The sequence below is a fragment of the Pelecanus crispus genome, chromosome 11, assembly GCF_030463565.1.
Source record: "Pelecanus crispus isolate bPelCri1 chromosome 11, bPelCri1.pri, whole genome shotgun sequence".
NCBI classification, from domain to species: Eukaryota; Metazoa; Chordata; class Aves; order Pelecaniformes; family Pelecanidae; genus Pelecanus; species Pelecanus crispus.
In genome coordinates, this window is record NC_134653.1 from 23,888,285 (window position 1) to 23,910,530 (window position 22,246).

Sequence of the window (22,246 nt, forward strand, 5' to 3'; positions counted from 1 at the left end):
CCTGCCCTGCCTCTCAGTTGTTTCCCCTCCTCTTACTTTCTGCTGCATTTCCCCTTTCCCAGCAGTTAAAGTGTAATGGAGCTCGTAGATCATATAATAAATAGGTATTGACTTCATGCCACAGGCTGGATCAGAATTGATTGACTTGTGGGAATACACTCCTTCACAATCAATAAGAGGCCATCGGGCTGGATAAATCTTGATAACGACTGACAACAGGAAAGTCAATATGTGTATTAATATATACGTTAAGCAAGTATATAACTTCCGCCTGGAGACAGCGTTGCTTTTGGCAGCTTGTGGAGTGGGATAGGTTGGGGAGGACACCGAAATATCCCGAGCAAAGAGGGTGGCAGGGATGAGGAAAGGCAGTGGCTTGATCCTCTGCGAGGGTGTTTGATGTTGAAATAGGAGCTGGCTGCTTTGGTGCTGGCTGAGCTTCTCTTACCCATTGTAGCATCAAATCCCCGCTGGCAGCTCTTTGTTAGCACCGCCTTAACGTGCTCCTCTGGCGGGGGATGCTCATGGGGAAAGTTCTCCTTTGTATTTTAAGAGTGTTTCAAAATGCCATAATATTTCTGTTTTGGCCATGACTTCTTGGGGAAAGTACTTAACACAGCAGGACTCGGTGCTGAAGCACTTTACTAGAGAGGAAGGGATTTTAGCGGGTGTTTAAGGGAAAGCCTGTGATTAAGTGCCCTGCTGAGATGGTCCCACCAAGTCTTTCTGCTGGTGCCAGCTCTTCCCTTCGCTATTGAGTGACATCTTGTCATGATTTCTTATTTTTTCTGAGCATCCTTAATGCCGGGGATCCTCTTTGGGGGTGGGGAGGGCTGTTTGCTGGGGCAGGTCACGGGGGACCCATGTGCTGGCATCCTTCTGCCTAGCCAAAGGGGAGGCTGCTCAAGGAAATAGATCCCTCCTGTGAGAGCATTATTAATTTTTTATTAATAATAATTATTATTACTATTCCAAAGTGGAGTTGGGTTCTAGTGAAGCAGCCACCTTGATCAAAAGACTTGCTTCTTCACTCTCTTCAAAAGAAGTTTTTTTTTTATAAATTTCTTTTCCTTCCTGAAGTTCCAAATAGCAGGAGGATCACGGCGCAGAGAATATATTAGGCTCCTTCAAAGGCAAGGAGAGGTCAAAGCGCCTTCACACATCCCTTGTACACCCAGCCAGCCCTCTCAGAGCCAGTAACGAGTGCACCCTTTCAAAAGGCAGCAAGCGCCACCCGAAGCATCAAGTATTTTCAGATGACTTGTTTGCAACCAGGGCTTTAGATAAGCCATGGGGCCTGTGGCTGCTTTGCATTCACCTGTCTCTTAGCAATTTCCCCTGCAGCTGTAGAATAGCTCATCTCCTCTGACACTGTCTCCTTCAAATAAAAATGCATGGAGTTTGCTGTTTCTAAATAACTTGTTTTTTTCCAAAGCTGCAATGGAGTTGGAACTACTTTTCGGGGAGGCTGATCTCCCTCCCCCTCCTCCTTCAGCCCTTGTGGTTTGGTTGCACTGGCTGTAGTTATCTTGCATGCCAGCTGCTGGGAGGGAAATTTTGCTCCCTAAGTAATATCCATCACAGGACGGTGCTTCCATCGGGTGGAGATAGCAAGCGCAGGACGAGGGGAGCATCGTCTCTTGAGGGCTTTTCTATTTCCCCACAGTAATTTTGCTCTGCAGAGGCTCCAGTGTGCAAAAGGGGAGCCGGGTTGCTGCGAGCTCCAGGCTGGGGACATGGACTTTGCTGTGGCTGAAAATGTTGTTCGTGGCAGGTAGTGAATTCCTTGCCTCCCCGATGGGGTTGCTTTGGGAGACTTGTGTACGGGTTCAATTCAGAGGTGGAGTTTGCTGGCAAAAGTACTAGGATGCCCCTGGAGGGGCCAGGATCTGATACTCGACATCAGGTCTGCAGGCCCCTGGTCCAGCATTTCATGGCACTGTGCTGCTGTGAAGCTTTCAGCTGCTGCCTTCCTCCCTGGTCATGGTCCAGTGAGGATGGATGGTGATTCTCGGTGCCTGGGGAGGAAGGAAACCAGATATTCCTTTTGTTGAAAGCAATGGGAGCAGAGGGGAGGGTGGCTCCCTGCTTGTCAGAGGGCACAGAAAAGAGGAGGGAAATGAAATAAAAGTTGTAGTCCTGAGGCTGAAACATTTCCATGCTAAATCTCAGGGTGCTGGGTATGTGTTGCTCAGAGAAGAGCTGTTTTGCTTCACTGGGAGGTTTTGGGGGTGCTAAATCCCAGTGAAACCAGTCCTAAACATCCCTTGGTAGGGCTAGATGATGCCACTGCTCTGTTTTGCTCACGCTGGCATAGCAGGGAGAGAGTGCGTCAAGGGCGCGATATTTCTTATTGATTTTGAGTAAAATAAAGCCTAGGGATAAAAATTAACCCAAACCTCTCCCTTTGCTGCTCTTCCAGCCTTGTTTAATTTTCCATTTTGTGAAACACATTTGTGGCTGTCTAGTTTCAAAAGCACAATTGCCAGATGTCAGTAAAAGAGAGAAACAAACCAGTATATAGAAACAGTTTGAAAACTTCCCGAATAACTTAGGCACGTGCAGGTGTGTGCAGTATTTGTTCCTCCCCTCCCTGCCATGGCTAGTCCTGCTCAAGTGAAAGCAAATAAGTCCCAGCTCAGTGGCTCTGGTTGCTGTGGCCGTATCTTTCTTAACATTCCCCAAAGATTTCTTCTGTTTCACGAAATGTGAAAAATCAGTAAACTGATGGGGAATGTGGAAGCATCTGGGCAGCCCCTCCTTTGCTTTGTCTTTCCTCAAGCACAGATGTAACCTGCTAGCAGAGGTATTTTTATATTAAAGTACTTATTATTAATTCCCACTCTCTCCTCCTGTGTCTCCCCTGGGTGTATAGTGCTGGCTGTCACCATGGTATCTGAGCTGGTTCCCCATAAATCAGTATACTAGCAAGTAATGAGCTTCCTGGGGTCTGGCATTTATCACTTTGGGGTGTTCAAATGATCCTATTTAATTTAATGGGCATTTGTGTGGATGGTTGGGCAGAGGGAAGAAAAGCACAAAACACCGGTAAGTAATGGCATCGCGACCTGCATGCAACCGCTGTACCATCAGCTCTGAATTTATTCCTGCTTCTGAGCAGGAGCCAGGCTCAGGTCTTCAACCCTATAGAAGTGATGGCCATCAATATAGAGATGATGACCACCAATAGTGTGTGTGTGTGGGGGAAAACCCCAATGAGTGGGGGATGGATGAGGCTGTTTTCCTATCGAATGGCAAAAATATCAAGAGGCAGTGCTCCAGCTCTCCCTCACTCATCCCTCCCAAATTGTTCCCCTGCAAGTTGCTTTGGCTTTGCTCCCATTGCTGATGTCTTCAGCCCACGCTGGTGAAAGGCAGAGTGTTTATAAAGCAATTTGGGATTTGGCTTGCTTGGCTGAACACTTCAAAAACTCATTTTGAATAGACAGTTGCATCTGCAGCAGGATGGGGCTGCGGTGCTGGGACTTTTGAAGGGGCTGGTGGGGGGAAGACTGCGAGCTGAGGTTGCGCTGTGAGTTGAGGTGCACTCCTTGATGTTGGGGACCCCGGGACAGACCTCTGCATTGCCCTGAGCTGCCTGTCTGGGCTGTTCCTGCTGCCCCTTGGCTCTGGCTGGGGCTTGGTCACCACAGAGTGCTGGGGCATATGTCACCAACCTCCTTGCTCTGCTGACAGGTGGGATGGAGAGGCTTAGGAGGAGAAGACAAGTATTTGTTTATGAATACGTACTTCAGTGGTGAATAAGCTGGGATCTGTCTGAAGATGCAAATTGTCTGCCTTTGTTTCTGGTGTCAAGCGTAGGCAGTCTCTGGCCTTGTGATCTGCAGTGTCGCTTGCTCGCAGCCGGTTAGGTACCTCAATGCCACTCTTGAGTGTAGACCTCTTGAAGTGGAAAGGCAGAAGATGATGTGCATGCCCTGGGAGCTGTGCTTTGTGCCTGCCGCTCCTGCCCGAATGGGGAACGATTGACAGCAGATGAGGAACAAGAAGAAGTGAAATTGTTGAGCTCTGCCATGAAAAGGTAGTGCAGGTGGTGGCTGAATGGGCTCAGGTGCTGCATAATAGATATCAACCAGGCTTTATCTCTGCATTGGCAGCTCCTTATCCAGCAAGAAAACTAACAAATATTGGTGCGGCGGTTGCTAGTTGAATTTATTCGGAGGAGTTATTTATTGAGGGGAGGAGAGAGGCACCTGGGCTACCTCGATGGCTCTGCCAAGGTCTGAGGAGCAGTGGTGGCATGTCCCATGCCCGTGGTGCTTCACCATGTGCTGGTTGCACCACCCCAGGTCTGAGCGGTGGCTGCTCTCCTTGTGCCGGGGCTTGTGCCGGGTACATCCGCTGCCTCCTTTAATGTGGTCCCTCTGTAAGTTAAGTGGAGAGATGGAATCTCATCAGTAAAGGGCTGCAGGCTCTGCTCCCAGGGTTATCTCTGCAGTTCAGATAGGCAGAAATTTGAGGATCTTTCTCTAAACAACTCTTTTCCAGGAAAACAGCTGATCTTAACTCACTTTAGGGCTGAAATCAAACCCCGTTCCAGCACTAATCTATTCATTGCATTTACAACGTCAATTCATAACTAATGCAGACCACAAGCAACTTTCTGGAATGGTTTTCTCTGGGGAAAAACAAGCATTTGCTGAGGAGCAGGGAGAGCTGGGGGAACTCCTTCATGTGCAGGCAGGTCATGGGAGGTGGCAGAAAGCCTGTTGCATCGTGGAGCTTAAAGCTTTACAGGGTTATTTAGCAAATTAGTGCAAAACCCCTTCATACTGGAAAGGTGATCTGTCATTATTTTGCACCCTTTAATTCCAGTTGCAGAAACCCAAGCATTGTCTTTATCACTTATTTCCAAGTAGCAGTTCAAGTGCTTAGATTCTAATCTTCAGATGAATTCTTATTTCTCCATGACTGCAGCCAAACTATTGCAGAAGATAGGAAGCAGCTGATTTAGTTAGAGGAAGATGGTGTTTGTAATTGTGGGTGCCTTGGGTTTGCAGTCCAGCTGGTGTGCTCAGGGACGTGCTGAGACACCTGAGCAAGTAAAAACATTACCGAGGAGGCAGTTGCATGGGTATGAATCCAGCTTGCATCCAGCAAGGTTATTTCCAACACAACCCGCAACAAAGTGCCCAAAAGGATGCTGTTGTCTTTCCAAAACCCATGAGATATGGGATGGGTCCTGTTCCTGCTTGACCTAAAAATTGTGCTCTCTGCCCATGGAAGGACATGGAGCTTTTGGCTTAGGAGCAGGAAGGTCTTCTGTATCTGCAAGCTTCTGAGGAAACAAGCAAGGTTTATTCCCAATAAGTGCTATCTCAATCTCAATCAGTTAATCCCCAAAGAGCTGCTGAGAGCTCAGCTTCCCCTGTTTTCTGGATCACATTTTAATCTCTTGCAGAGACCTTATTTGCACCCAGGTGATGGCCTTGGCCAGGGGATGTGTGGTAGTGATGAGGGAACAGTGAACACCCTGCGGTTTGGGGGGGATTGCCGTTGCTGTTTTTGATGTCCCCAAGGAAAACATGGCGCAGCCTTCTGGGGGTTTTGTCTCACTGTACTTCTCTGAGCCAACCTTGGGGTAAAAAATAAAAGCAGGGCTTTACCATGATGTTGCATTCCTGATTTGCAAAGTGGGGGAAATCACTGTGGGGCTGGGCTGCTCGCCCCTCCGCAGGGCTGTGCTGAGTATCACTGCCCTTGGTGTGCCCCTTCCTCCTTGCCCAAGCTGGGGGTCCAAACCATCCCCTCTCCCCATCTGAGCAACATGGTACCCAGGCAAACCCAGGGCTGCTCAGTGTGATGCTCCTCAGCACTTGTAACAGGACACAGCTCAAGCTGGTTATTTCCATCCAAAAAGGAAAAAACCCATTATCTCCCAGGGGACAAATCCAGACGCCGGTCTGTGCTGGCATCCCCAGGGCAGGAAGAGAGGGGCGAGGGGGAAAGCAGTGGAGCCGAGCGAGGATTCAGCAGGGGGAGAGCAGAGGAATTAAAACCTGTAACTTTTTATTTGTTAACTAGAACAGGATCAAATTAACGTCTGTGGTTGCCGAAGCCTCTTTAACTAGATGTGTGTCGGGCGCTTTATTTCCCGGGCACAGGCATCCAGTCTCATCTTTCTAAAGTTGCCTGTAATGAGCGTGGGTGGATATAGAAAAGCAAAAAAGCCCTTTTTTGTGGGCGGGAGTCGAGGCAGCATCCACCCACATACTCCATTATGATATTCAAATGTCAATATATTTTTAATTGGTTTATATCCCCCCCTCCCCCTCCAGCTGCCTTTGGTAATTAAGGCTCTGTAAATAGATTTTACTGTAATTGGTACGAGAAGGAAAATTGGAGGACATTGTACAGTGCATTGGGGTTTGGGTTTTTTTCCTCCCTGTCTTTCCTCTTTTGACTCATATTACATCTGTGAGTATTGTATCTTCCGAGGGAAGAGGCGGGGAGCTGTGGCCAGTTTTGCACAAAAAGTCTGAAGCAAGAGGACCAGGTGGTTTTCTCGTGGCTGGGATGCGGGGAAGGGCTGGGGAACCAGCCCAAGATACCGCTTACGGGGCTCAGCACCACGGTGATGGCACCAGCACACACACTGGGAAGCAATGCGAGCTTCCTCCCAGTGCCAAACTGGGGACAGCCCCCGGTTTCCATGCTGAATCTTCAGTCTGCCTTGAGGTGTAGCCAAAACTCTTGCGGTTATTTATAGTTCCCTGCCAGAGCCACTGCCTTTATAATTTGGGGATGTTTCTCAGCAGGTGTTTATAAACCATGTTTTTATCTTCTCCCTTTTCCTGTTCTTTCAGCCTGTGTAAAGGACGGACTCTCTACTCGGTGGTGAGAGATGCCAAAATTGTCCTGGATGTCAACAAGACGAGGCAGATAGCGCAAGAAATTGTGAAGGTACGGTACGGTGCGGGGGCAGCTCGGCACCGATGAGAGTCTGGATCCATCAAAGAGCCCAGCCGAGCTGCTCCAGGGAGTGGGAGTGAAGAAGCCAAGGAGGCTGGGCAGGATAGCACCTCTTGGATTAAAATCCAGGTCTCTTAGACCTCCCTCACCCACTTCGAGCTGAACTGGGGTGGCACCAAGGCTTCCCATGGGCTCCCCATGCAGCGGTGAGCTTGGGGCTCATCCTGGCCACAGCTCCTCTTCCTCCTTGGAAGTGCAGGTGCAACTTTGCTGCTGCAAGTGAGTTGCTAGTTCGATGTTCCTCTCCTTTAGAAGAAAATAATAATTTTAATCTTACAAAAAATAAAGTTGGTCTGAGGTTTCCACATCTCTGTAGTAAAAGCATCCCTGCAGCCAAGGCACTCAGAGGAGTCAGTGCCATGGTGCTCATGGCAGGGGGCTGTGCATGCCACAAGGCAGAGCACATTTTTCAGAGCTAGAAAAGCTTTTCCTTTCACAGAGATGACTCAAAGTGCATCTTTGACACTTCAGACGTGACCATATAAATAGATGCTGTGGAGGATCCTCACGTGTCAGGGTCAAATGGCTGGGAAGTTGGGTCCTGAGCCATCAAAGCTTCCCATCGAGTGCCTGCAACAGCTCATTTTCCCAAGAGGTGTTGAGCCATCTGCCAGAGTAGGGTTGTACTGTGATTCCAAACATATTTAACACCAAACGATGGCACGTGTCCTACCATGGGAACCGTGACAATGACCCTGTGCCCTGCTCAAGGTCAGCCAGCACCTCCGGCCCACAGCAGGACCAAATCATCTGGGGCTAAGCTCACATTTGACACATTTCGGGGGGAGGAGGGGGGAATTAGTTTTTCTGGCAGATCTTAAACCTCCTTAAATATTCAAATCCATGTTATAAACCAGAATATGTTCTACAATATATCCTGAATGGGTGCCGTTCCCCTGCCTGTACTTATGCTGCCTCTTATTAGATTGCCTATTTTACATTTATTTACACCCAGATTTAGCAAAGTGCATGCTGTTTTTAAAGTAAATTCCTTAAATTCCCCTGAAGGCTCTGGGCTTCGGGCAGGATCTGACAGCTGAGCATAGGCTTAACCACTTTGCTGAGCCGAGTTGCAAGGTGTGTCTTGGAGTGGTGAAGCTATGGCCCAAATTTGGGGTGTCTGTGACAGCCAAGGACCTCTCTGCTTCATTTCTACTTTTGATCCGTATTTTCCACTTTTTAAAGATGGATTTTTCCTACTGAGCAAACGTCTGAGGCATCACATAGTTTTGCCTCATATGTTTTTTCCCCTGACTACCCCTGCACTTGTGCTCAGGGTTCTTGCCTCCCAGATGTTCATCGCGGGAGGTAATGGCTCAGTTCAACCCCTTTCTCTGTGTGGGTTGCATTGCTTCATGTGGGTTGGGGTTTTGAGGACTAGGTGCAGAGACTGCTGCCTTCTGCAGCTGCATGTGCATTAGGAATGGGTTGGAAACCTCAAACTCTTCGTGGTGTTGTGAGGCATCATCAGCACAGGGGAAGCGAAGCATCAGTGGATCTCTGAGATGAAAGCATTACCATGGAGAATGTCACCCATGAGATCCTCTGAAGATCAGCATGAATGCACGTACACCTGATTATAGCCCCAGCAGCAAGCCACCTTCCCTGCATCCTCTCCTCCTTGGGAGTATGAGGTTGGGTGCTCCCGCTGCAACCTGCTGCAGGGCAGAGAGACTTTGGGTCGGACCTGGATCCCTGTAGGAATTAGCAGAGGTCCAAAGGCAAACTCTGTGTCATGGGTGCTGAGCCCAGGCTCTCCCTGCACACCGGAGGGATTTTAACACAGTGGTTCCTGCTTGCAGGAGGGGTCCATCACACCCCTGTCACAGCTGCCTCTGTGCTGTGCCCTGGACACATTGCCCATTGCTGGTGTGCACCAGGAGGAGGAGTTTCTCTGCCTTCCCACTTCTCCATGTCAGCCATCAGCAGAAGTTAAGGATGTTTTGGTGGACTTGGAGGTGGCTGGTGTGGAGAAACAAAGAAAAACCCAGACAACTTGGTTTGGTTGGGCTTGGGGCAGCTTCACCCAGAGGAGCTGGAAGCAGGACCACAGCAGAGACTTCGGCTCTGCTAGCCCATCGTGGCCGTTGTTTGACTTTATCCTTAGAGTCCCCGCATGCAATAGGAGAGACGTTAAGCTTATTGGATTAGCAGGTGCAAGGGCTCTCGTTATGCCGTGATCCTCCAGAGGCAGAAGTTAATTTATTTAAGAAGCGAAGCCGGCAGAGGGAGCTGGCTTTTCACGCATGCCGGGCAGCCGAGCAAATTAAGGCATTACTGGGCCGAGAGTGTTTTCTCACAGATCATCCTGGTGGTGAAGGCGGCAGGACTGGCATTTGCAGTGGGATCTCTGCAATACCCCACAGAACGAGGCAAGGGATTTGGCTTTGCCAGGAGCTCCTCAAGAAATACCTTCAGCAAAGGCTTGGCTGCATTTGGTGATTGCATGGGCAATGTGTTCCTATCCATGCTCTGTGAGCATGGGTGCAAAATCCCTGCTGCCTGCTCTGAGCTCCCATCAGCCCTGGCTGATGGGAGGGGGCTGCAGAGCATCCCCATGGCACTGAGTCTCATCCTGTCCCATGGATGCTTGGGGCCCTGCACAGCACCTTGCAGGAGGAACAGGGTCATAGCATTGAAATGCTATTCCTTGTACAACCCTGGCACTTTATGAAGGTGACAATGACATTTTAAAGCAGATTTTTAAACCTCATCATTATTTCATGTGCTGGGACCTGGACATCCCTAATTAATCCCCGTGCCTGGAATGGTCCCAGCATCCAGCTGCAGCGGTGGCATCTCGGGGCCAGCTGTGGCCCCAAATCCTTTCCTTCTTCCAACATTCCTTAGCAGAGGCATTTTGGGATATGACTGTCGAGGGGTGCAGGTAAACACCCATGACTTGCTGGGTTGGGATGTTTGCTGTCCCCAGCAGCATGTTGTCCCTGGCTGCTCCCAGCCTTTCCCACTGCCCCTGGAGTGCAGCCCTCTGGGTTTGTGCTGCTAGTGAGTCCTTGGTAGCTTCAGGGCTTCTCCCATGTCCTGGGCATTTGCATTTGAGGATTTGTGTTTTTTTTCAAGTTGCTTTCTGAACTTTTCCAGATTGTTTCTGAATTTGGATTGTGCCTCCCAGCTCCACGTTGGCTGCAAACTTAAAAATATATTCTTGTTCCACTGCCTGCGTGGTTAATGATAATACATGAAGAGATCAGACCTAGGATGGCCCTCCATGGAAAGTCAGTTAATAAATCCTCCCGTGTCAGTGATGGACAACTGGTATTTGCTCTTAAGCAACAGCTTGCTGGCCTGTTTGGCATCTATCCTTTGGTAGCTTCCTCTAGACCAAGTTCCCCTAGACTGCTTATAAGAATGAAAAGTGAGACAGCATTGAAAGGCCTGCTGAAGTCAGGATAAATGGCTTTTATCACCCTCCCTGTTCCCAGAGCTGGTTATCCCGTTGAGATGAATGTCCGCCACATGGAGCTGTCAGCAGTCTGCTTGATTTTCCCATGCCAGGTGCAGGGGAGTTTGGATTTCCCACCCATGGCCTTTTTTTGCATCATTAGCAATAATTTTAATTAACCACCAAGTAGGTTTTCCTAGGGGAAAAGAATTAAGGCAGGACTCCTATGAGGTGCTTGTTTCCAGGCTAATGGTGTCGGTGTGCACATAGGAAGCACTAATGGCTTAGACAGGGTATGTGATAGCAGTGATGGAGAGCTTCAACTTATTATCCTTCTGCTCCCAGCCCCAAAAGAGAAGGAAGGCAAAAACATCATCATCATCAATTTCTCAGCAGAGGATTTCAGGAAAGTGACTGCCAGTTTGGTTTGCCACTAATTTTTCTTGCATAACCAATTAATCGGGAAGATGAGTGTGCGCCGTCGCAGCTGAGTCACCCACACCACGATCCCATCACCCTCTGTGAGCACCACCCAATGCCTGTCCCAAGCCAGGGAACCCCCTGGACACCTGCCCTTTCTGCAGGGACATTTGGGGACATGCAGCCTTTGGCTGTAGCCCAGCCGTAGCTCGTACAGCAGGGGTGCTCACAGCTGGGCTCTCCCCATCTTGGCAATTCTGGGGCTGCCCCTGCTCTGGTATTATCCTGTCTGTTTGTGCTGCTTTTTCAGTTTTGGGGCATTTTTCTCTCTCTTCCAACCTAGGGAATGGGCTACCTGCATGCCAAGGGGATCCTTCACAAGGACCTCAAGTCAAAAAATGTCTTCTACGACAATGGGAAGGTGGTGATCACGGACTTCGGCCTCTTCAGCATCTCGGGAGTTCTCCAAGCGGGCAGGTAGGACATGGCATGGTGGAAATACCAGCATTCCTTCCCATGCCCTAGAGCTCCCCTTTGAGCTGGGAACATGGGGAGGGAGCCCAGAAATCCTCCTCTGCAAGTGGCCTTCTGGGTCTGCAGCCTCAGCAGACATGAAGACAAAGTTTCTTTGAGTGTCCTGGGGCTGCCCTGGGGATTTCACCATCTCACCTCCCAGGATTTTGCTTTTGAGGAGGCTTGCTTTGGGATAAGAGAAAGATATGTAGCTCCTGCAGAAACCCCTCTGCCCCACAAGTGGTGCTCCCTTGAAATGCAGCTCCATGCTCAATGCTGACATTGGGTTTGCAGTGCAAAGCCCCAGAGAGATGGTGAGAGCAGGACGGGTTTCTGCAGCGAGGTGGGTCTGGGCCCATTGCCAAGAAAACAAACTGCTCTGCTGCTTGGGTGCAGAAGTTGCAGCTTGTTTTGATTTGATTTGATTTCATTTATTTTTTAAACCTTGCATTTAAAGGCAGAGTTGCTTTTGTTTGGTAGGAAGGAGCATGACGCTGTGTGCGAGTCTCTGGCAGTTTGGTTCAGAGAGGCAGGACCTGGCCATGGGCAGGGTCTCTTGGACCCAAACTCTTCCCACAGGATGCATTATTTCCATGGCCAAACCACCCTGCAGCCGTCCAGGAGATGCTGCTCAGGCTCCGTTTCACAAGGGCTGGCAAAGCTGCTTCGTTCCTTGGCCTTTCCCTAAGACTGTTGTTATAATCCCCCTGCATCTGCTTCACCTCCTGCCTCTGGGCTGATGAGCAGTGCAGCCAGGGTGGCAGCCTGGGTTGAGCAGTGCCATCCCTGTGGCTGTCCTCTGGCTGCTCTGGTGACCTTTCGGGTGCTGCAAACATCTGGCCATGGTGTCTGCCCCGAGACAGGGCATGGAGCAAGACATAGAGAAAATGAGAGCCAGGCTTGGGATATTTACAACGTTGTGACATTTTTTGGTCTCTTTTGGTAAATATTTCTTATTAAATGTTTTTTTTCCAGTGCTTTGGGAGGTTTTCCAGCTGTAGGCATGGCAGGGCAAAGAGGTTCAGCAGCCATGGAAAGGAAGAAAAGCAAAGCTGGGGGGAAAAGGAAACAGAAGAGAGGAAAAAAGAACAAAGATTATCTTCTCCTTTTTTGTTGAAACTAAAAAAATGAGTGTTGCTGACTTTTCCCAGTGGGAGAGCAATTTTTCACTAAACCCTTTGTTTTAGAAGCAGCACGAGCCAAGCATGGCGTTATCGGTACCAGCAGCTTGGGCAGGTTTCCTCCAGCAGTGCGGTACCCACCTTCTGGTCCTTTTGGTCTCCATTGCCCCATATGATGGGGTTTGTTGCTGGACAGTTTGTCAAGGCTGATCATCACTTTACGATGAAGATGCTCAGGAGATAAAATGCACCTTGGAAATTAGATTTTTTTTTTTTCTAGTTCCCATGTAACGGGGTCAAAGGATTAGAGGAAAAGGCGATGGCCGCCTCTCTCCATCCCACGCCTCTCATGGCAAGCTGGGCAGCCAGCCTTTCCATCCCGCTTGTATAAATATCATCTGGTTTTAGCACAAACTTAGCCAAAAGCTTAGGAAGTCCAAGAAATCCAGCAGTGCTTCTGCCCTGCAGTAGAGAAGTAGTTTTTGGCTCTGGTTTAGCAGCTGGGCAGGGGAGTTGAGTCTTAGGTCTTGCCAGGATGAGGTTGCAGGTCATTCAGCAGTGGTAAAAGGATTTGGGCAAAAATGGCCAAATTTTGCCAGGGACCTTTGCTATGAAGTTCAGAGATGCTCTGGAGATAAAATGAGAGATGAGACACTAGGGAAATGGGGTGGACAAATGTCTGGCCATCTCTGCTCAAGATTGGGGTGTCACCTGGGGGCTAAAGTCCAGGAAATTACTCAGGAGAGGAAGGATGATCAGAAATGCAAGGCTGGACAGAAACGAGCAGTGTTTTGCTAGAAAGATGGAGAAAATGAGGAAATTTCTGCCTCAAGGAGCTTTCAGTGTGGCTGCCCTGGACTGCTGGTGGTACACCTATCTTCTGCTGGTGGAGAGCTGAGAGAAGGCTTTGGGGATCTGCACTCATTGGTCACCACGAATTTTGAAGCAGCAAGTGTCTGCAGGTCTGATTTCACTTTTCAGGGTAGTTTTTTTGCTGGTTTTGCTTTCTCTCAGATGAAGAAGAATGATAAAGCCCAGTTTAGAGTCCTTGGAGGCTTGTACAGACAAGCACGTTCGGAGAAGGCAGCAAATTTTTGCAGGTCAAGTTAAGGACGGTGGTGCTGCTTCAGATGTGAATGAGAACTACAAACTGGCCTGTTTTCACATGGGTTAAAAAAAGACATGGCTTAAAATCCTCCTCATCCTCCTAGAGCAGGGTCACCTTCAGTTCTTGAAAGTGTCTGGCACAAGGAGTTTGCAGCGTCCATCCGTGCCATGACACACTTGTGCTGATGAAAAACAAGACGGCAAGTGCAACTAAAGTACTTTCTGCAGAGACTTTGTAATCTGGTGTCTTATCCTGGTGAAATCAGATTTATTTCTCCTTTATTTAAACATTGTTGGGCTTGGTAGGGCTGCTCTGTAATTAGGAGGAGTGCAAGGTGGGTCTTGAGTAGTCTGAAGAGCTCTTCTGCTCTTGCTTTTGCCTTTGGGCTGGCTTGTCCTTTGGTAGGTTTAGAAGATGCTCAGCTGGTTGTGCTGCTTTCTGCTAGTGGAAGTGGCCAGGCCAGTTATGAAGTCAGGCAAACTTTTGTCATGAAACCTCAAATTGCTGTAATTGAACTGTGTTTGGGATTGCATTAAAGCTCAGCCCTCATTGCTGGAAGCTTGTAAAACCATGGCTACATGCTTGGGCATACATGAGCATTGCAGAGGGATGAGGCCGGGCTTGCATGGGAGCTGCGGAACCAAATCCAGTCCCCAGATCGTCCTGAGGCAGCCTGAATGCCACTCCTGGGATATCACAGCACTGGCGACTTGAGTGAGCAAAAATAAAAGTGCCAGATGCAATCCTGGTCTTGCTGAGGGTGGTGGAGCAGATCTGAGTGCTGCCCGCTGCGTCCTGCTCCCCGCTGCCTGCCTGGAGATGGAGACCATAGACACAGCAAAGGATGAGCGAGCTCCTCCGTATCTTTTCTAATTGCCCTGGTGCTTAACGTTGGCTTGTAATTAAGAGCCGCACAGGGCTGGAGGATGGCAGCGGGAGCCAGCTGGGGAGCTGAAAGCCTCCTGCCTGCGCCAAAGTGCTCTCGCCTGTGGTTCCCAAGGCCAGAGGGTCTGTGCATCACCGGAGCCGCTGATTGCAGTGGTGGCTCTGACGCAGCAGGGTGAAGAGGAGCTTTTGAGACCCCGGAGGGGGCATGGAGGCTTAATCAGTGATTCCCTGGACTAGCAGTGTCCTTCCCTAGGGAGGGGGTTTCCTCCTCTGGTTGCTGCCAGACCTGGGGGTGATGGGGACAGCTTAGCGGCCGGGAGGATCCGGACTGCATCATCTTGGGATTGTGCACGTTGTGTGCACGCAGCTGTGGGGGGAAAAGCCAGCCAAGGAATCAGCATTTGCAGAGGGAGGTTGTCTTCCTGCCTCAGGGGTGGATGGAGATGCCAGTGTCTGGATGGTGTCCCCTGGGACCTGGGGTCTGGGATTTTGGCCCCAGCAACCCCACATCCATCCCTTACCCCTGCACATCACCATCCTCAGGAGGGCATCCAAGCACAAACAGGGTGAAATTCCTTGATATGAGATGGTGGGCTCCCCCTTCTCTAGCCCGACATGACATGGGACTGTTTTTGTTACCTCCTGCAAAACTATGCTGCCAAATTTGGGCTGGGACACACGATCAAGCTGCTTAATGTGTTACCACCACCAGTGGTCCCTGCCCATTTCCCTGCCTGGGGACCCTTTTTATGGCAGTGGTGCATCCTAGGTGCCTGCTGGAGGATGTAAAGGATGAAGAAGCAACCAAGGTCATCCTCAGCTGTTGGCCAAAGGAGGCTAATGTATTTGTACCAAGCAGGGGGACCCTGAGGAGGTAGAGGAAAAGACAGCTGAGGTTAGCTGAGGGGCTGGTGAGGGGGATTAAAGATGAAGTGAAATCCCTGGCTGGCAGCCTGAGATTTAATAGCAATGTTACAGCGAGGATTGGCCACTACATATCGTGGGGCAGGTGATTATAATGAAGCCAGGCTGCTCCCATGGGCAATGTCATGGGAGGCTTGGACACGAAGGTGGGCTAGAGGGGCTGTTTGGGGCCAAACACCTGAAAACACTGATCTCCAGGCCATTATCACAGGGTAGGTTTGGTCAGAAGAGACCCTTAGAGGTCCTCAGTCCAACCTCCTGCTCAAACCACAGACAGGCCAGCTCAGGTGTCAATGCTGGTGGGATTTACCCCAGGTAATGCTTTGTCTCATGCTCTTTTGAGGTGTTTTGGTGTAATGGGCAAAGTGAGGGGCCCACTAGACCCTGCATGCCCGTCACCAACCCAGCAGAGCTGAAGCTCCATCTCACCACCATCCTGTGCCCAAATTGTGCCCTGCTGCCTGGCAGGGACAGGCACAAAGCCACTGTGCTGGCATTTCTCAGAGCAGGGTTAAAACTCGACTTGGCAAGGATGCCATAGGGAAAACCAGGCTTAAATGCCCCAGGGAGAGGGCAGAAGGGCTGGGGGGCTGCTCACCAGTGGCATGGTGGTGATGCCTCCCCCTGCCCCCGCCCCCGCAGTACCCATGGCTTCAGCTCCATATTTTGGCAGGCGGGAGAACAAGCTGCGGATCCAGAACGGCTGGTTGTGCCACCTCGCTCCGGAGATCATCCGCCAGCTCTCACCGGACACTGAGGAGGACAAGCTGCCCTTCTCTAAGCATTCGGATGTCTTTGCACTGGGGTGAGTCCCCACAGAGTGGGCAGGCTGCAGAGAACTGGCACAGTTGTGTCAGGTGTGAGCTACCCTGAGCAGCCTGGAGGGGACAGGAACACTGCTTGTTACAATGCCGAGGGGATGCTGCCTGCAGGAATCCCCATCTCTGGGCTCGGAGCACCTTGCTGCTTCGAGAAATTAAATCCCCAAATCCTCCTGTTTCGGCTATGGACCAGGGTGGCTCTGGGCAATGGGATCTGGAGCATCCTGGGGATGCCAGCCTGATGCCTGGTGTAATGTCTCCCCTGCATCCTCCTGGGACAGGTACCGATGAGAAGGTGCTCTGGATGTTCGCTGGGGATGCAGAGGGTTGGGGACACAGGTCTGGGAGCCCCCAGACACTCCAATTCTCCCCACCAGCCGGCTGCAGAAGGGCTGGTGGTGGTGGCTGCCACTGCGAGCCAGGGCTGCCGGGGGGAGGAGAAGCCAAAAGGCCAAGAAAGGAGAATTGATGAGTCTCCTTCAGTGAACCGGCTCATTGCTCCTGCCGTTTATCTGAAATGCACCAGAAGCCAAATCACGCCCCTGTAAAACCTTTCTCAAGGCGGACGTAGGGTTGGGGGTTTTACCCAGCGGATTAATTTTCTCGTGGATACCTTAAAGGCTGTGGGGATTAGTGCGCATGGGGTTTTTATTGAGGGCAATATTTCCATCAAAACTGCAGTAATTATAGCTGAAAGGGTCTGGCTTTTTTTTTCCCTCCCCAAGGTATAACTTAACACAAAAAATAAAGAAGTAATTAAGGGATCATATTGAACTAAGTGAGAGTTGGCTACTTAGACATAGTTTTTCCTCTTTTTTTTGAGTGTGAGCTCTGCCCTTATGTAAAGCATGAGTTTCCTTAAAAGATTAAAAGATTTTTCCCACATTTTTCCTCTTTCTTGTTTCTGCTGCCCTCCACTGAGCCTGGGAGGCTCATGGACGATCTGCAGGGTTTTTGCCATTGCTGTTTCCCCGTACGGATTTGAGGATCAGTGACAGCAAGAGGAAAAGATCTTTTAAAGACTCCATAAGACAGCAGAAACGTTAAATTAAAGTGTGTGTGAGGGCGGTGTGGAGCAGCAGGGTGAAGCTGGCGGCATGTGCTCACTGAAGCCTGAGAGACCGCGGCAATGATTAATATTAGATGTGTGGTCTTCTCATGCAAAGGGAGATGGAGAAGCAGACTGCTCTCTGTAGCACCATCCATACCCCAGGAAATGCAGCCCAAATCTTTTGGATGCATCTGAAAGCAGGAAGGTGAAAATTAAGTCCCAGACTCCCAACTAGAAACCTGAATTTAACTGCATTGGATGCGTTGAGGCACCTTCAAAATCCCTGCTCCTGCCTGAGCACCTTGTCCTTTGCCACTGGGACCTGCCCCCCTCCAGCCCCCCGATTCCTCTGTGCCTGCAGCACCAACGGGTATCTCACATTATTAAAATTTTTGGAGATTTACAGCCAAACTGTGCATATTTTTCCAAAATCAGGAGAGCTGATTTCCAAAATCAGGGAGCCCCCTATCTGAGACTGATCCTTCATTTGTCACACCCCCTCCACCGGATTCTTCCACCCTAATGCCATTTTAACCCCATTTTCTGCTGCTTTAACCAGCCCTGATGTCATCCCTTGAAGGGAAAAGCAGGTCCAGGGAATTTGTCTTGGAAATCGTGGCTGGTGCTGCAGGAGTCGGGGCTCATCCAGTCTCCGGGTGCCGGAAAACAAGGATGGAAAACTCCCAGGTGGTAGCGGGGGCAGAGGACTGCGGGGGAGACTGCCAGCTCAGCCAGAGATGCCCTTGCTTTGGGATGTTCCCTTGGATCTGGGAGTCCTCACGGAAAGGAGGGCTTGGCTTAGCAATAAGAGCGGTGTAACGGCAGATGGCTGCAGGTTCACGTGTGCCATCACCTGGTGAGGGTGCCAGGGATGGTTCATGCCATGGCTTGGATGGCTTTTTGTGGCTTGAAGCGCTTTTTGCAGAACAAAAAGGGAAAAGTCGGAGCAAAAGCAAATGCTCGGGCTCATCCTTCCCCAGCACTCCCTGCCCCGCACAGCTGGAGTAGGTGGCAGGGTTAGAAACGTCAGCCTGGCAGCTGGACCACGTATTTAACCCGCGCATCCCCTATTAAGCTACTCTGCGGGCAGCGGGGTGAAGGACTATTGCAGCCCTGCAGGTGATTCCCACTTGATGTAACAGGCTGGCTGGTGGCTCTGCCTGCACCTCTGCCCATGCCTCTGCCCAAGCTTCCCATCAACCTCCATCCTCCTGCCCATGGGCCAGGTTCTTTCCCAGTGTAAACTGTGGGTTGCGGCAGGCTGGTGGCTTGCTCTTGGTGAAGTCGACAGCCTCAGTTTTCCCATCTGGAAAATGGGAGAGGTGATATCTCTGTAATGAGGGCTGAGCACCTCTGGTGTCGTATCTGGGACAAAGCATCTCCTGGATGTGGATGATTTTGGAGCAGGAAGCGATAGTGGATGTGGGTGCAATGGCCAGATGTCCTCTCTCGGAATACCTGCCCATCCCCTGACCCCCACTGTCTCCCAACAGCACGATCTGGTATGAGCTGCACGCGCGGGAATGGCCCTTCAAGACGCAGCCAGCAGAGGCAATAATCTGGCAGGTGGGAAGAGGGATGAAGCCCAACCTCAGCCAGATCGGGATGGGCAAGGAGATCTCGGTAGGTGGTGTGGGGCTGGAGCCCCATGCGTGTGTGTGTGTGGAGGAGGAATGTGGCCCACTGGTGCATGCCCTGGGTGGAGGGTTCCCTTTGAAAAACACTCTGTGCTGCCCAGGATCTGCCAGCAAAAAACCAAGGGGTCCCTACCTCCCCAGCTCGCGAGGCTTGGTCCTACTGCTGTGGCACAAGTATCAGCTTAGCTTGCACATCCCCTCCACCCAGCCCTTCACAAGGATGTGGTGATGGAGACAGCATCCTCGCAGGATAGACAGTGGGCGTGGGGGTCATGGTGGGAGAGGAACTGGCTCAGTTTGCTCATGCACTTGCCCTGTGTGGCTACAGGACATCCTCCTGTTCTGCTGGGCCTACGAGCAAGAGGAGAGACCCACCTTCACCAAGCTCATGGACATGCTGGAGAAACTGCCAAAGCGCAACCGTCGCCTTTCCCACCCTGGGCACTTCTGGAAGTCGGCGGAGTAAGTCCCTGCCCCTGCCCATCCTTCCCTGTGCTGGCAGGCAGCTCTGCTTGCACTCCTCAAGATCCCACTGTCACAGCTGAATGGCTGGCACTGGTGGTGGGGGAGCATGGGGACAAGCTGTGGGTATATTGATGCCATGTGGCGGGGGGCAAGGATGGGTAGGAAGGGTGGTCACAGAGTGCTGTGCCCATACCAGCTGTCAATGCAGTGCTGGCTGTCCTTGTGGGGGTGAAAAAGCCTGGGAAAGTAGTTGGAGATGATCAGGAGGAGCCTGGCAATGTGCTCCACCAACACCGGGAGGAAGAAACAGTGTAGGTGCAGAGCCAGGACCTTGAGGGCATCTCCTTTGGGAACATCTGCTTTGGGGACATTGGCCAGGGCTCCAGTGCCTTCCTGTGCACCATGCTCAGAGCAGCTTTCCCTCCTGGGAAGATTTTTTTCCTTCTTTTGCCCAGATTTAACCGATGGGGAGGATGCCCTGCCCGGGGTCTCTCCCCAGACCTGGGGCCTGCATCAGCCATCACAGCTTCCAGCGGTGGGAGAAGAGCATGGTCTCTTCTTCTCCTGCAGACAGCTTGTGGCCAAGTCCTGCTCCATTTCATTGCTTTGGCTTAGTCACATCTCTCTGCTTCAGCAAACTCAGCATAAATGGGTCTCCAGTCAGGGTTTCAGGATCTGGCCTGTTGGTAGGAAGCAGGAAAAATGTACAAGAATCACTTAGAAACTCATTTTCTTCCCTGGAATTCATCATATTATGACAAATAGGTCCAAAAGCCTAACCCATGTGGTGGTTGCATGCACATGGGGGGATTTTTCCTTCTCCCAGCATGCATCCCCAGCCCAAAGAGACTGGAAACTGGGATGGGGATGGAAAGATGAGCTAAGGGAGAGAGGTGAGGGCACTTCAGACTGCTTCAAGCATCCCTCTTGGACCCCACCAAGGGTTAGAGATGCTGATTTCTCCTCCTGCATCCCTCGCTTCCTTATCTGTGTGGCAAGCACAGGTGGCCCCAAGGTTACTGGTGCAGTGAAAGCTGCTGGAGTGTCCCCTGTGCCATCTCTCATCCCCATGTGCTCGAGGCTGACGAGGGGCTGCCGGGAACAGCACAAAGCCAGGGGTCAGATGGCCCCCAAATCACCTGGAACGTAAGCTGTTAATCAGGAGGGAAGTTAATTACCAATCCATGCTCCGAGCAGGCACCCGGGTGGCTCCGGCAGCCAGGCAAGGAAAGCTGAAGGTTGATGAACCCCAAAGCAGCAGGCTGTGTAATTGCTTGGTTGGGTTTGGGAAGGTTTTTGCAATCACCGAGCCACGCTCTGCCTACCACCGGCCTTGGCTGCCCAGCAGCTTCTCCTTAATTACTGGCCCCCTCTTTTGCTAAGTGCGAGGGGAGGGAGGATGCTTCAGCTTGGCACTCACTTTCCATCCGAGCTGCCTCCTTCCTTAGGGTCTCTGCTCCGGCCACTGTTCCCGTGTTAGGTCCTGGCTTCCCTGCAGGGTCCCTGCTTGCCCAGGAGCCCCAGCTGGGTGCAGGGACAAGCCGGCTGCGGTACCTGGGGGCTCTGCCATCCCTGCACCAAGGGTACAGGGGGTAAAAACCCCTCAGAGGTCCTGCTGCTGCTGCGAGAGCTTGCATGTATGTGGATGGGGTGAGGTGCGTGGTACCCAAAAAGCCCTTTCCCCTCTAGAAGATACTAACCCTGAGAGCTGCCTGCACCAGGAAAACCCAAATCAGGCTGGTGGGGAGGTGTAGAAGTGCATCGCTTCCCACAGTGCTGCTGTGTTCAGGAGCAGCTCCATGGCAAACCCATTTGGGGGAGGCTTTTTGCAGTGAGCTGCCCTACAAAAATCCCCGGTGCCATGGGATGAAGCACCCAGTGCTGACTCTGCTGTGTTGTGTCCCTTCCAGGCTGTGATGGGAGGAGTTAAGGGATGGTGCCTTCCTCCCCCTGCGGTTCTCCTCTTCCTCTCCGCTTCCCAACGGAGGAGCAGCGGGCGCCACGGGCTGACAGCGGGACAGGAATGAGCCTCTTCCCCTGCAGCATTTCATCCCGTGAAGCCTCTCTGCAAGGGCTGGAGGAGCTGAGCTAGTGGCTGAGCCCTGAAGAGCCCCAGGGACACCCGTCTGCGGTGGGATGGGGACAGCGGGCAGCTCTCCGTGCACATGGGGTCAGGTCTTGGGTTGGTTCCCCCACCCTGAGCAGGGGCAACCCATGAGGCAGACAGCTTCAATTTAACCCCAGGGCTCCTCTGTTCCCAATTAGCATGGTCAGTGCTCATGATGCTCAGTTGAGGAGGGGTTGCTTCTTGGTTCTCGGTGGGTTTATTTAATTTCCTTTTTCTTTTCTTTTTTTTTTTTTTAAATGAAAAAAAGGGGGAAATGTTGCTGGTTCATGAGTTTAGTGCTGGAGCCCACCAGGGCCAGGGAGTGCCCCTGCTATTAGCTGCCCCCTACAGGGAAATGCATCTGCAGAGCTGGAGCTGGAGGAATCCTGCTTCCCCACACCTCGGCAGCCCCTTCATGGGCAGTGGTGACCTTTCACAAGTGGCTTCTCTACCTCCCGGCCATGCCCACTTACGCTCCCCCGCCGGTCTCCTCTCTCCACCTCTCAGCAGGGTGCATCTCCTCATTCCTGTTAATTTAGCTGTTTGCCCTGGTGTGTATCTAATCAGCGAGCTCTTCCCTCTTGCCCTCCCCAGCGCTGCTTTGCTCTTGGCTTCAACCTTCTGTCCCAAAGGTGCTGCCGAAGCCCCGGGTTTGGGGATGCTCTGAGGCTGGGCAGAGCAGAGCGGCTGGGGTTGGGGTCCTTCCCTTCTCCCCTTGCTGTCCCTGGGCTCATTGCCGGAGCCGGGGATGCAGACAGGCTCTGGCTGTACAGAGCATCTCCATTCCCAGCCCCA

General features: G+C 51.3%; 1 protein-coding gene across 1 annotated transcript in view; it reads left to right on the forward strand.

Annotated features, from left to right (window-relative positions):
- The window catches only part of KSR2 (kinase suppressor of ras 2), an 81,674-nt gene extending 62,329 nt beyond the window's left edge, over window positions 1-19,345 (forward strand). The window contains exons 15-19 of the mRNA XM_075718744.1: window positions 6,828-6,924; window positions 11,160-11,293; window positions 16,044-16,175; window positions 18,736-18,865; window positions 19,208-19,345. Of these exons, the coding sequence (XP_075574859.1) occupies window positions 6,828-6,924; window positions 11,160-11,293; window positions 16,044-16,175; window positions 18,736-18,865; window positions 19,208-19,345 (631 nt within the window). The remainder of the gene's footprint in view (window positions 1-6,827; window positions 6,925-11,159; window positions 11,294-16,043; window positions 16,176-18,735; window positions 18,866-19,207) is intronic.
- The last annotated feature ends 2,901 nt before the right edge of the window (window positions 19,346-22,246 follow it).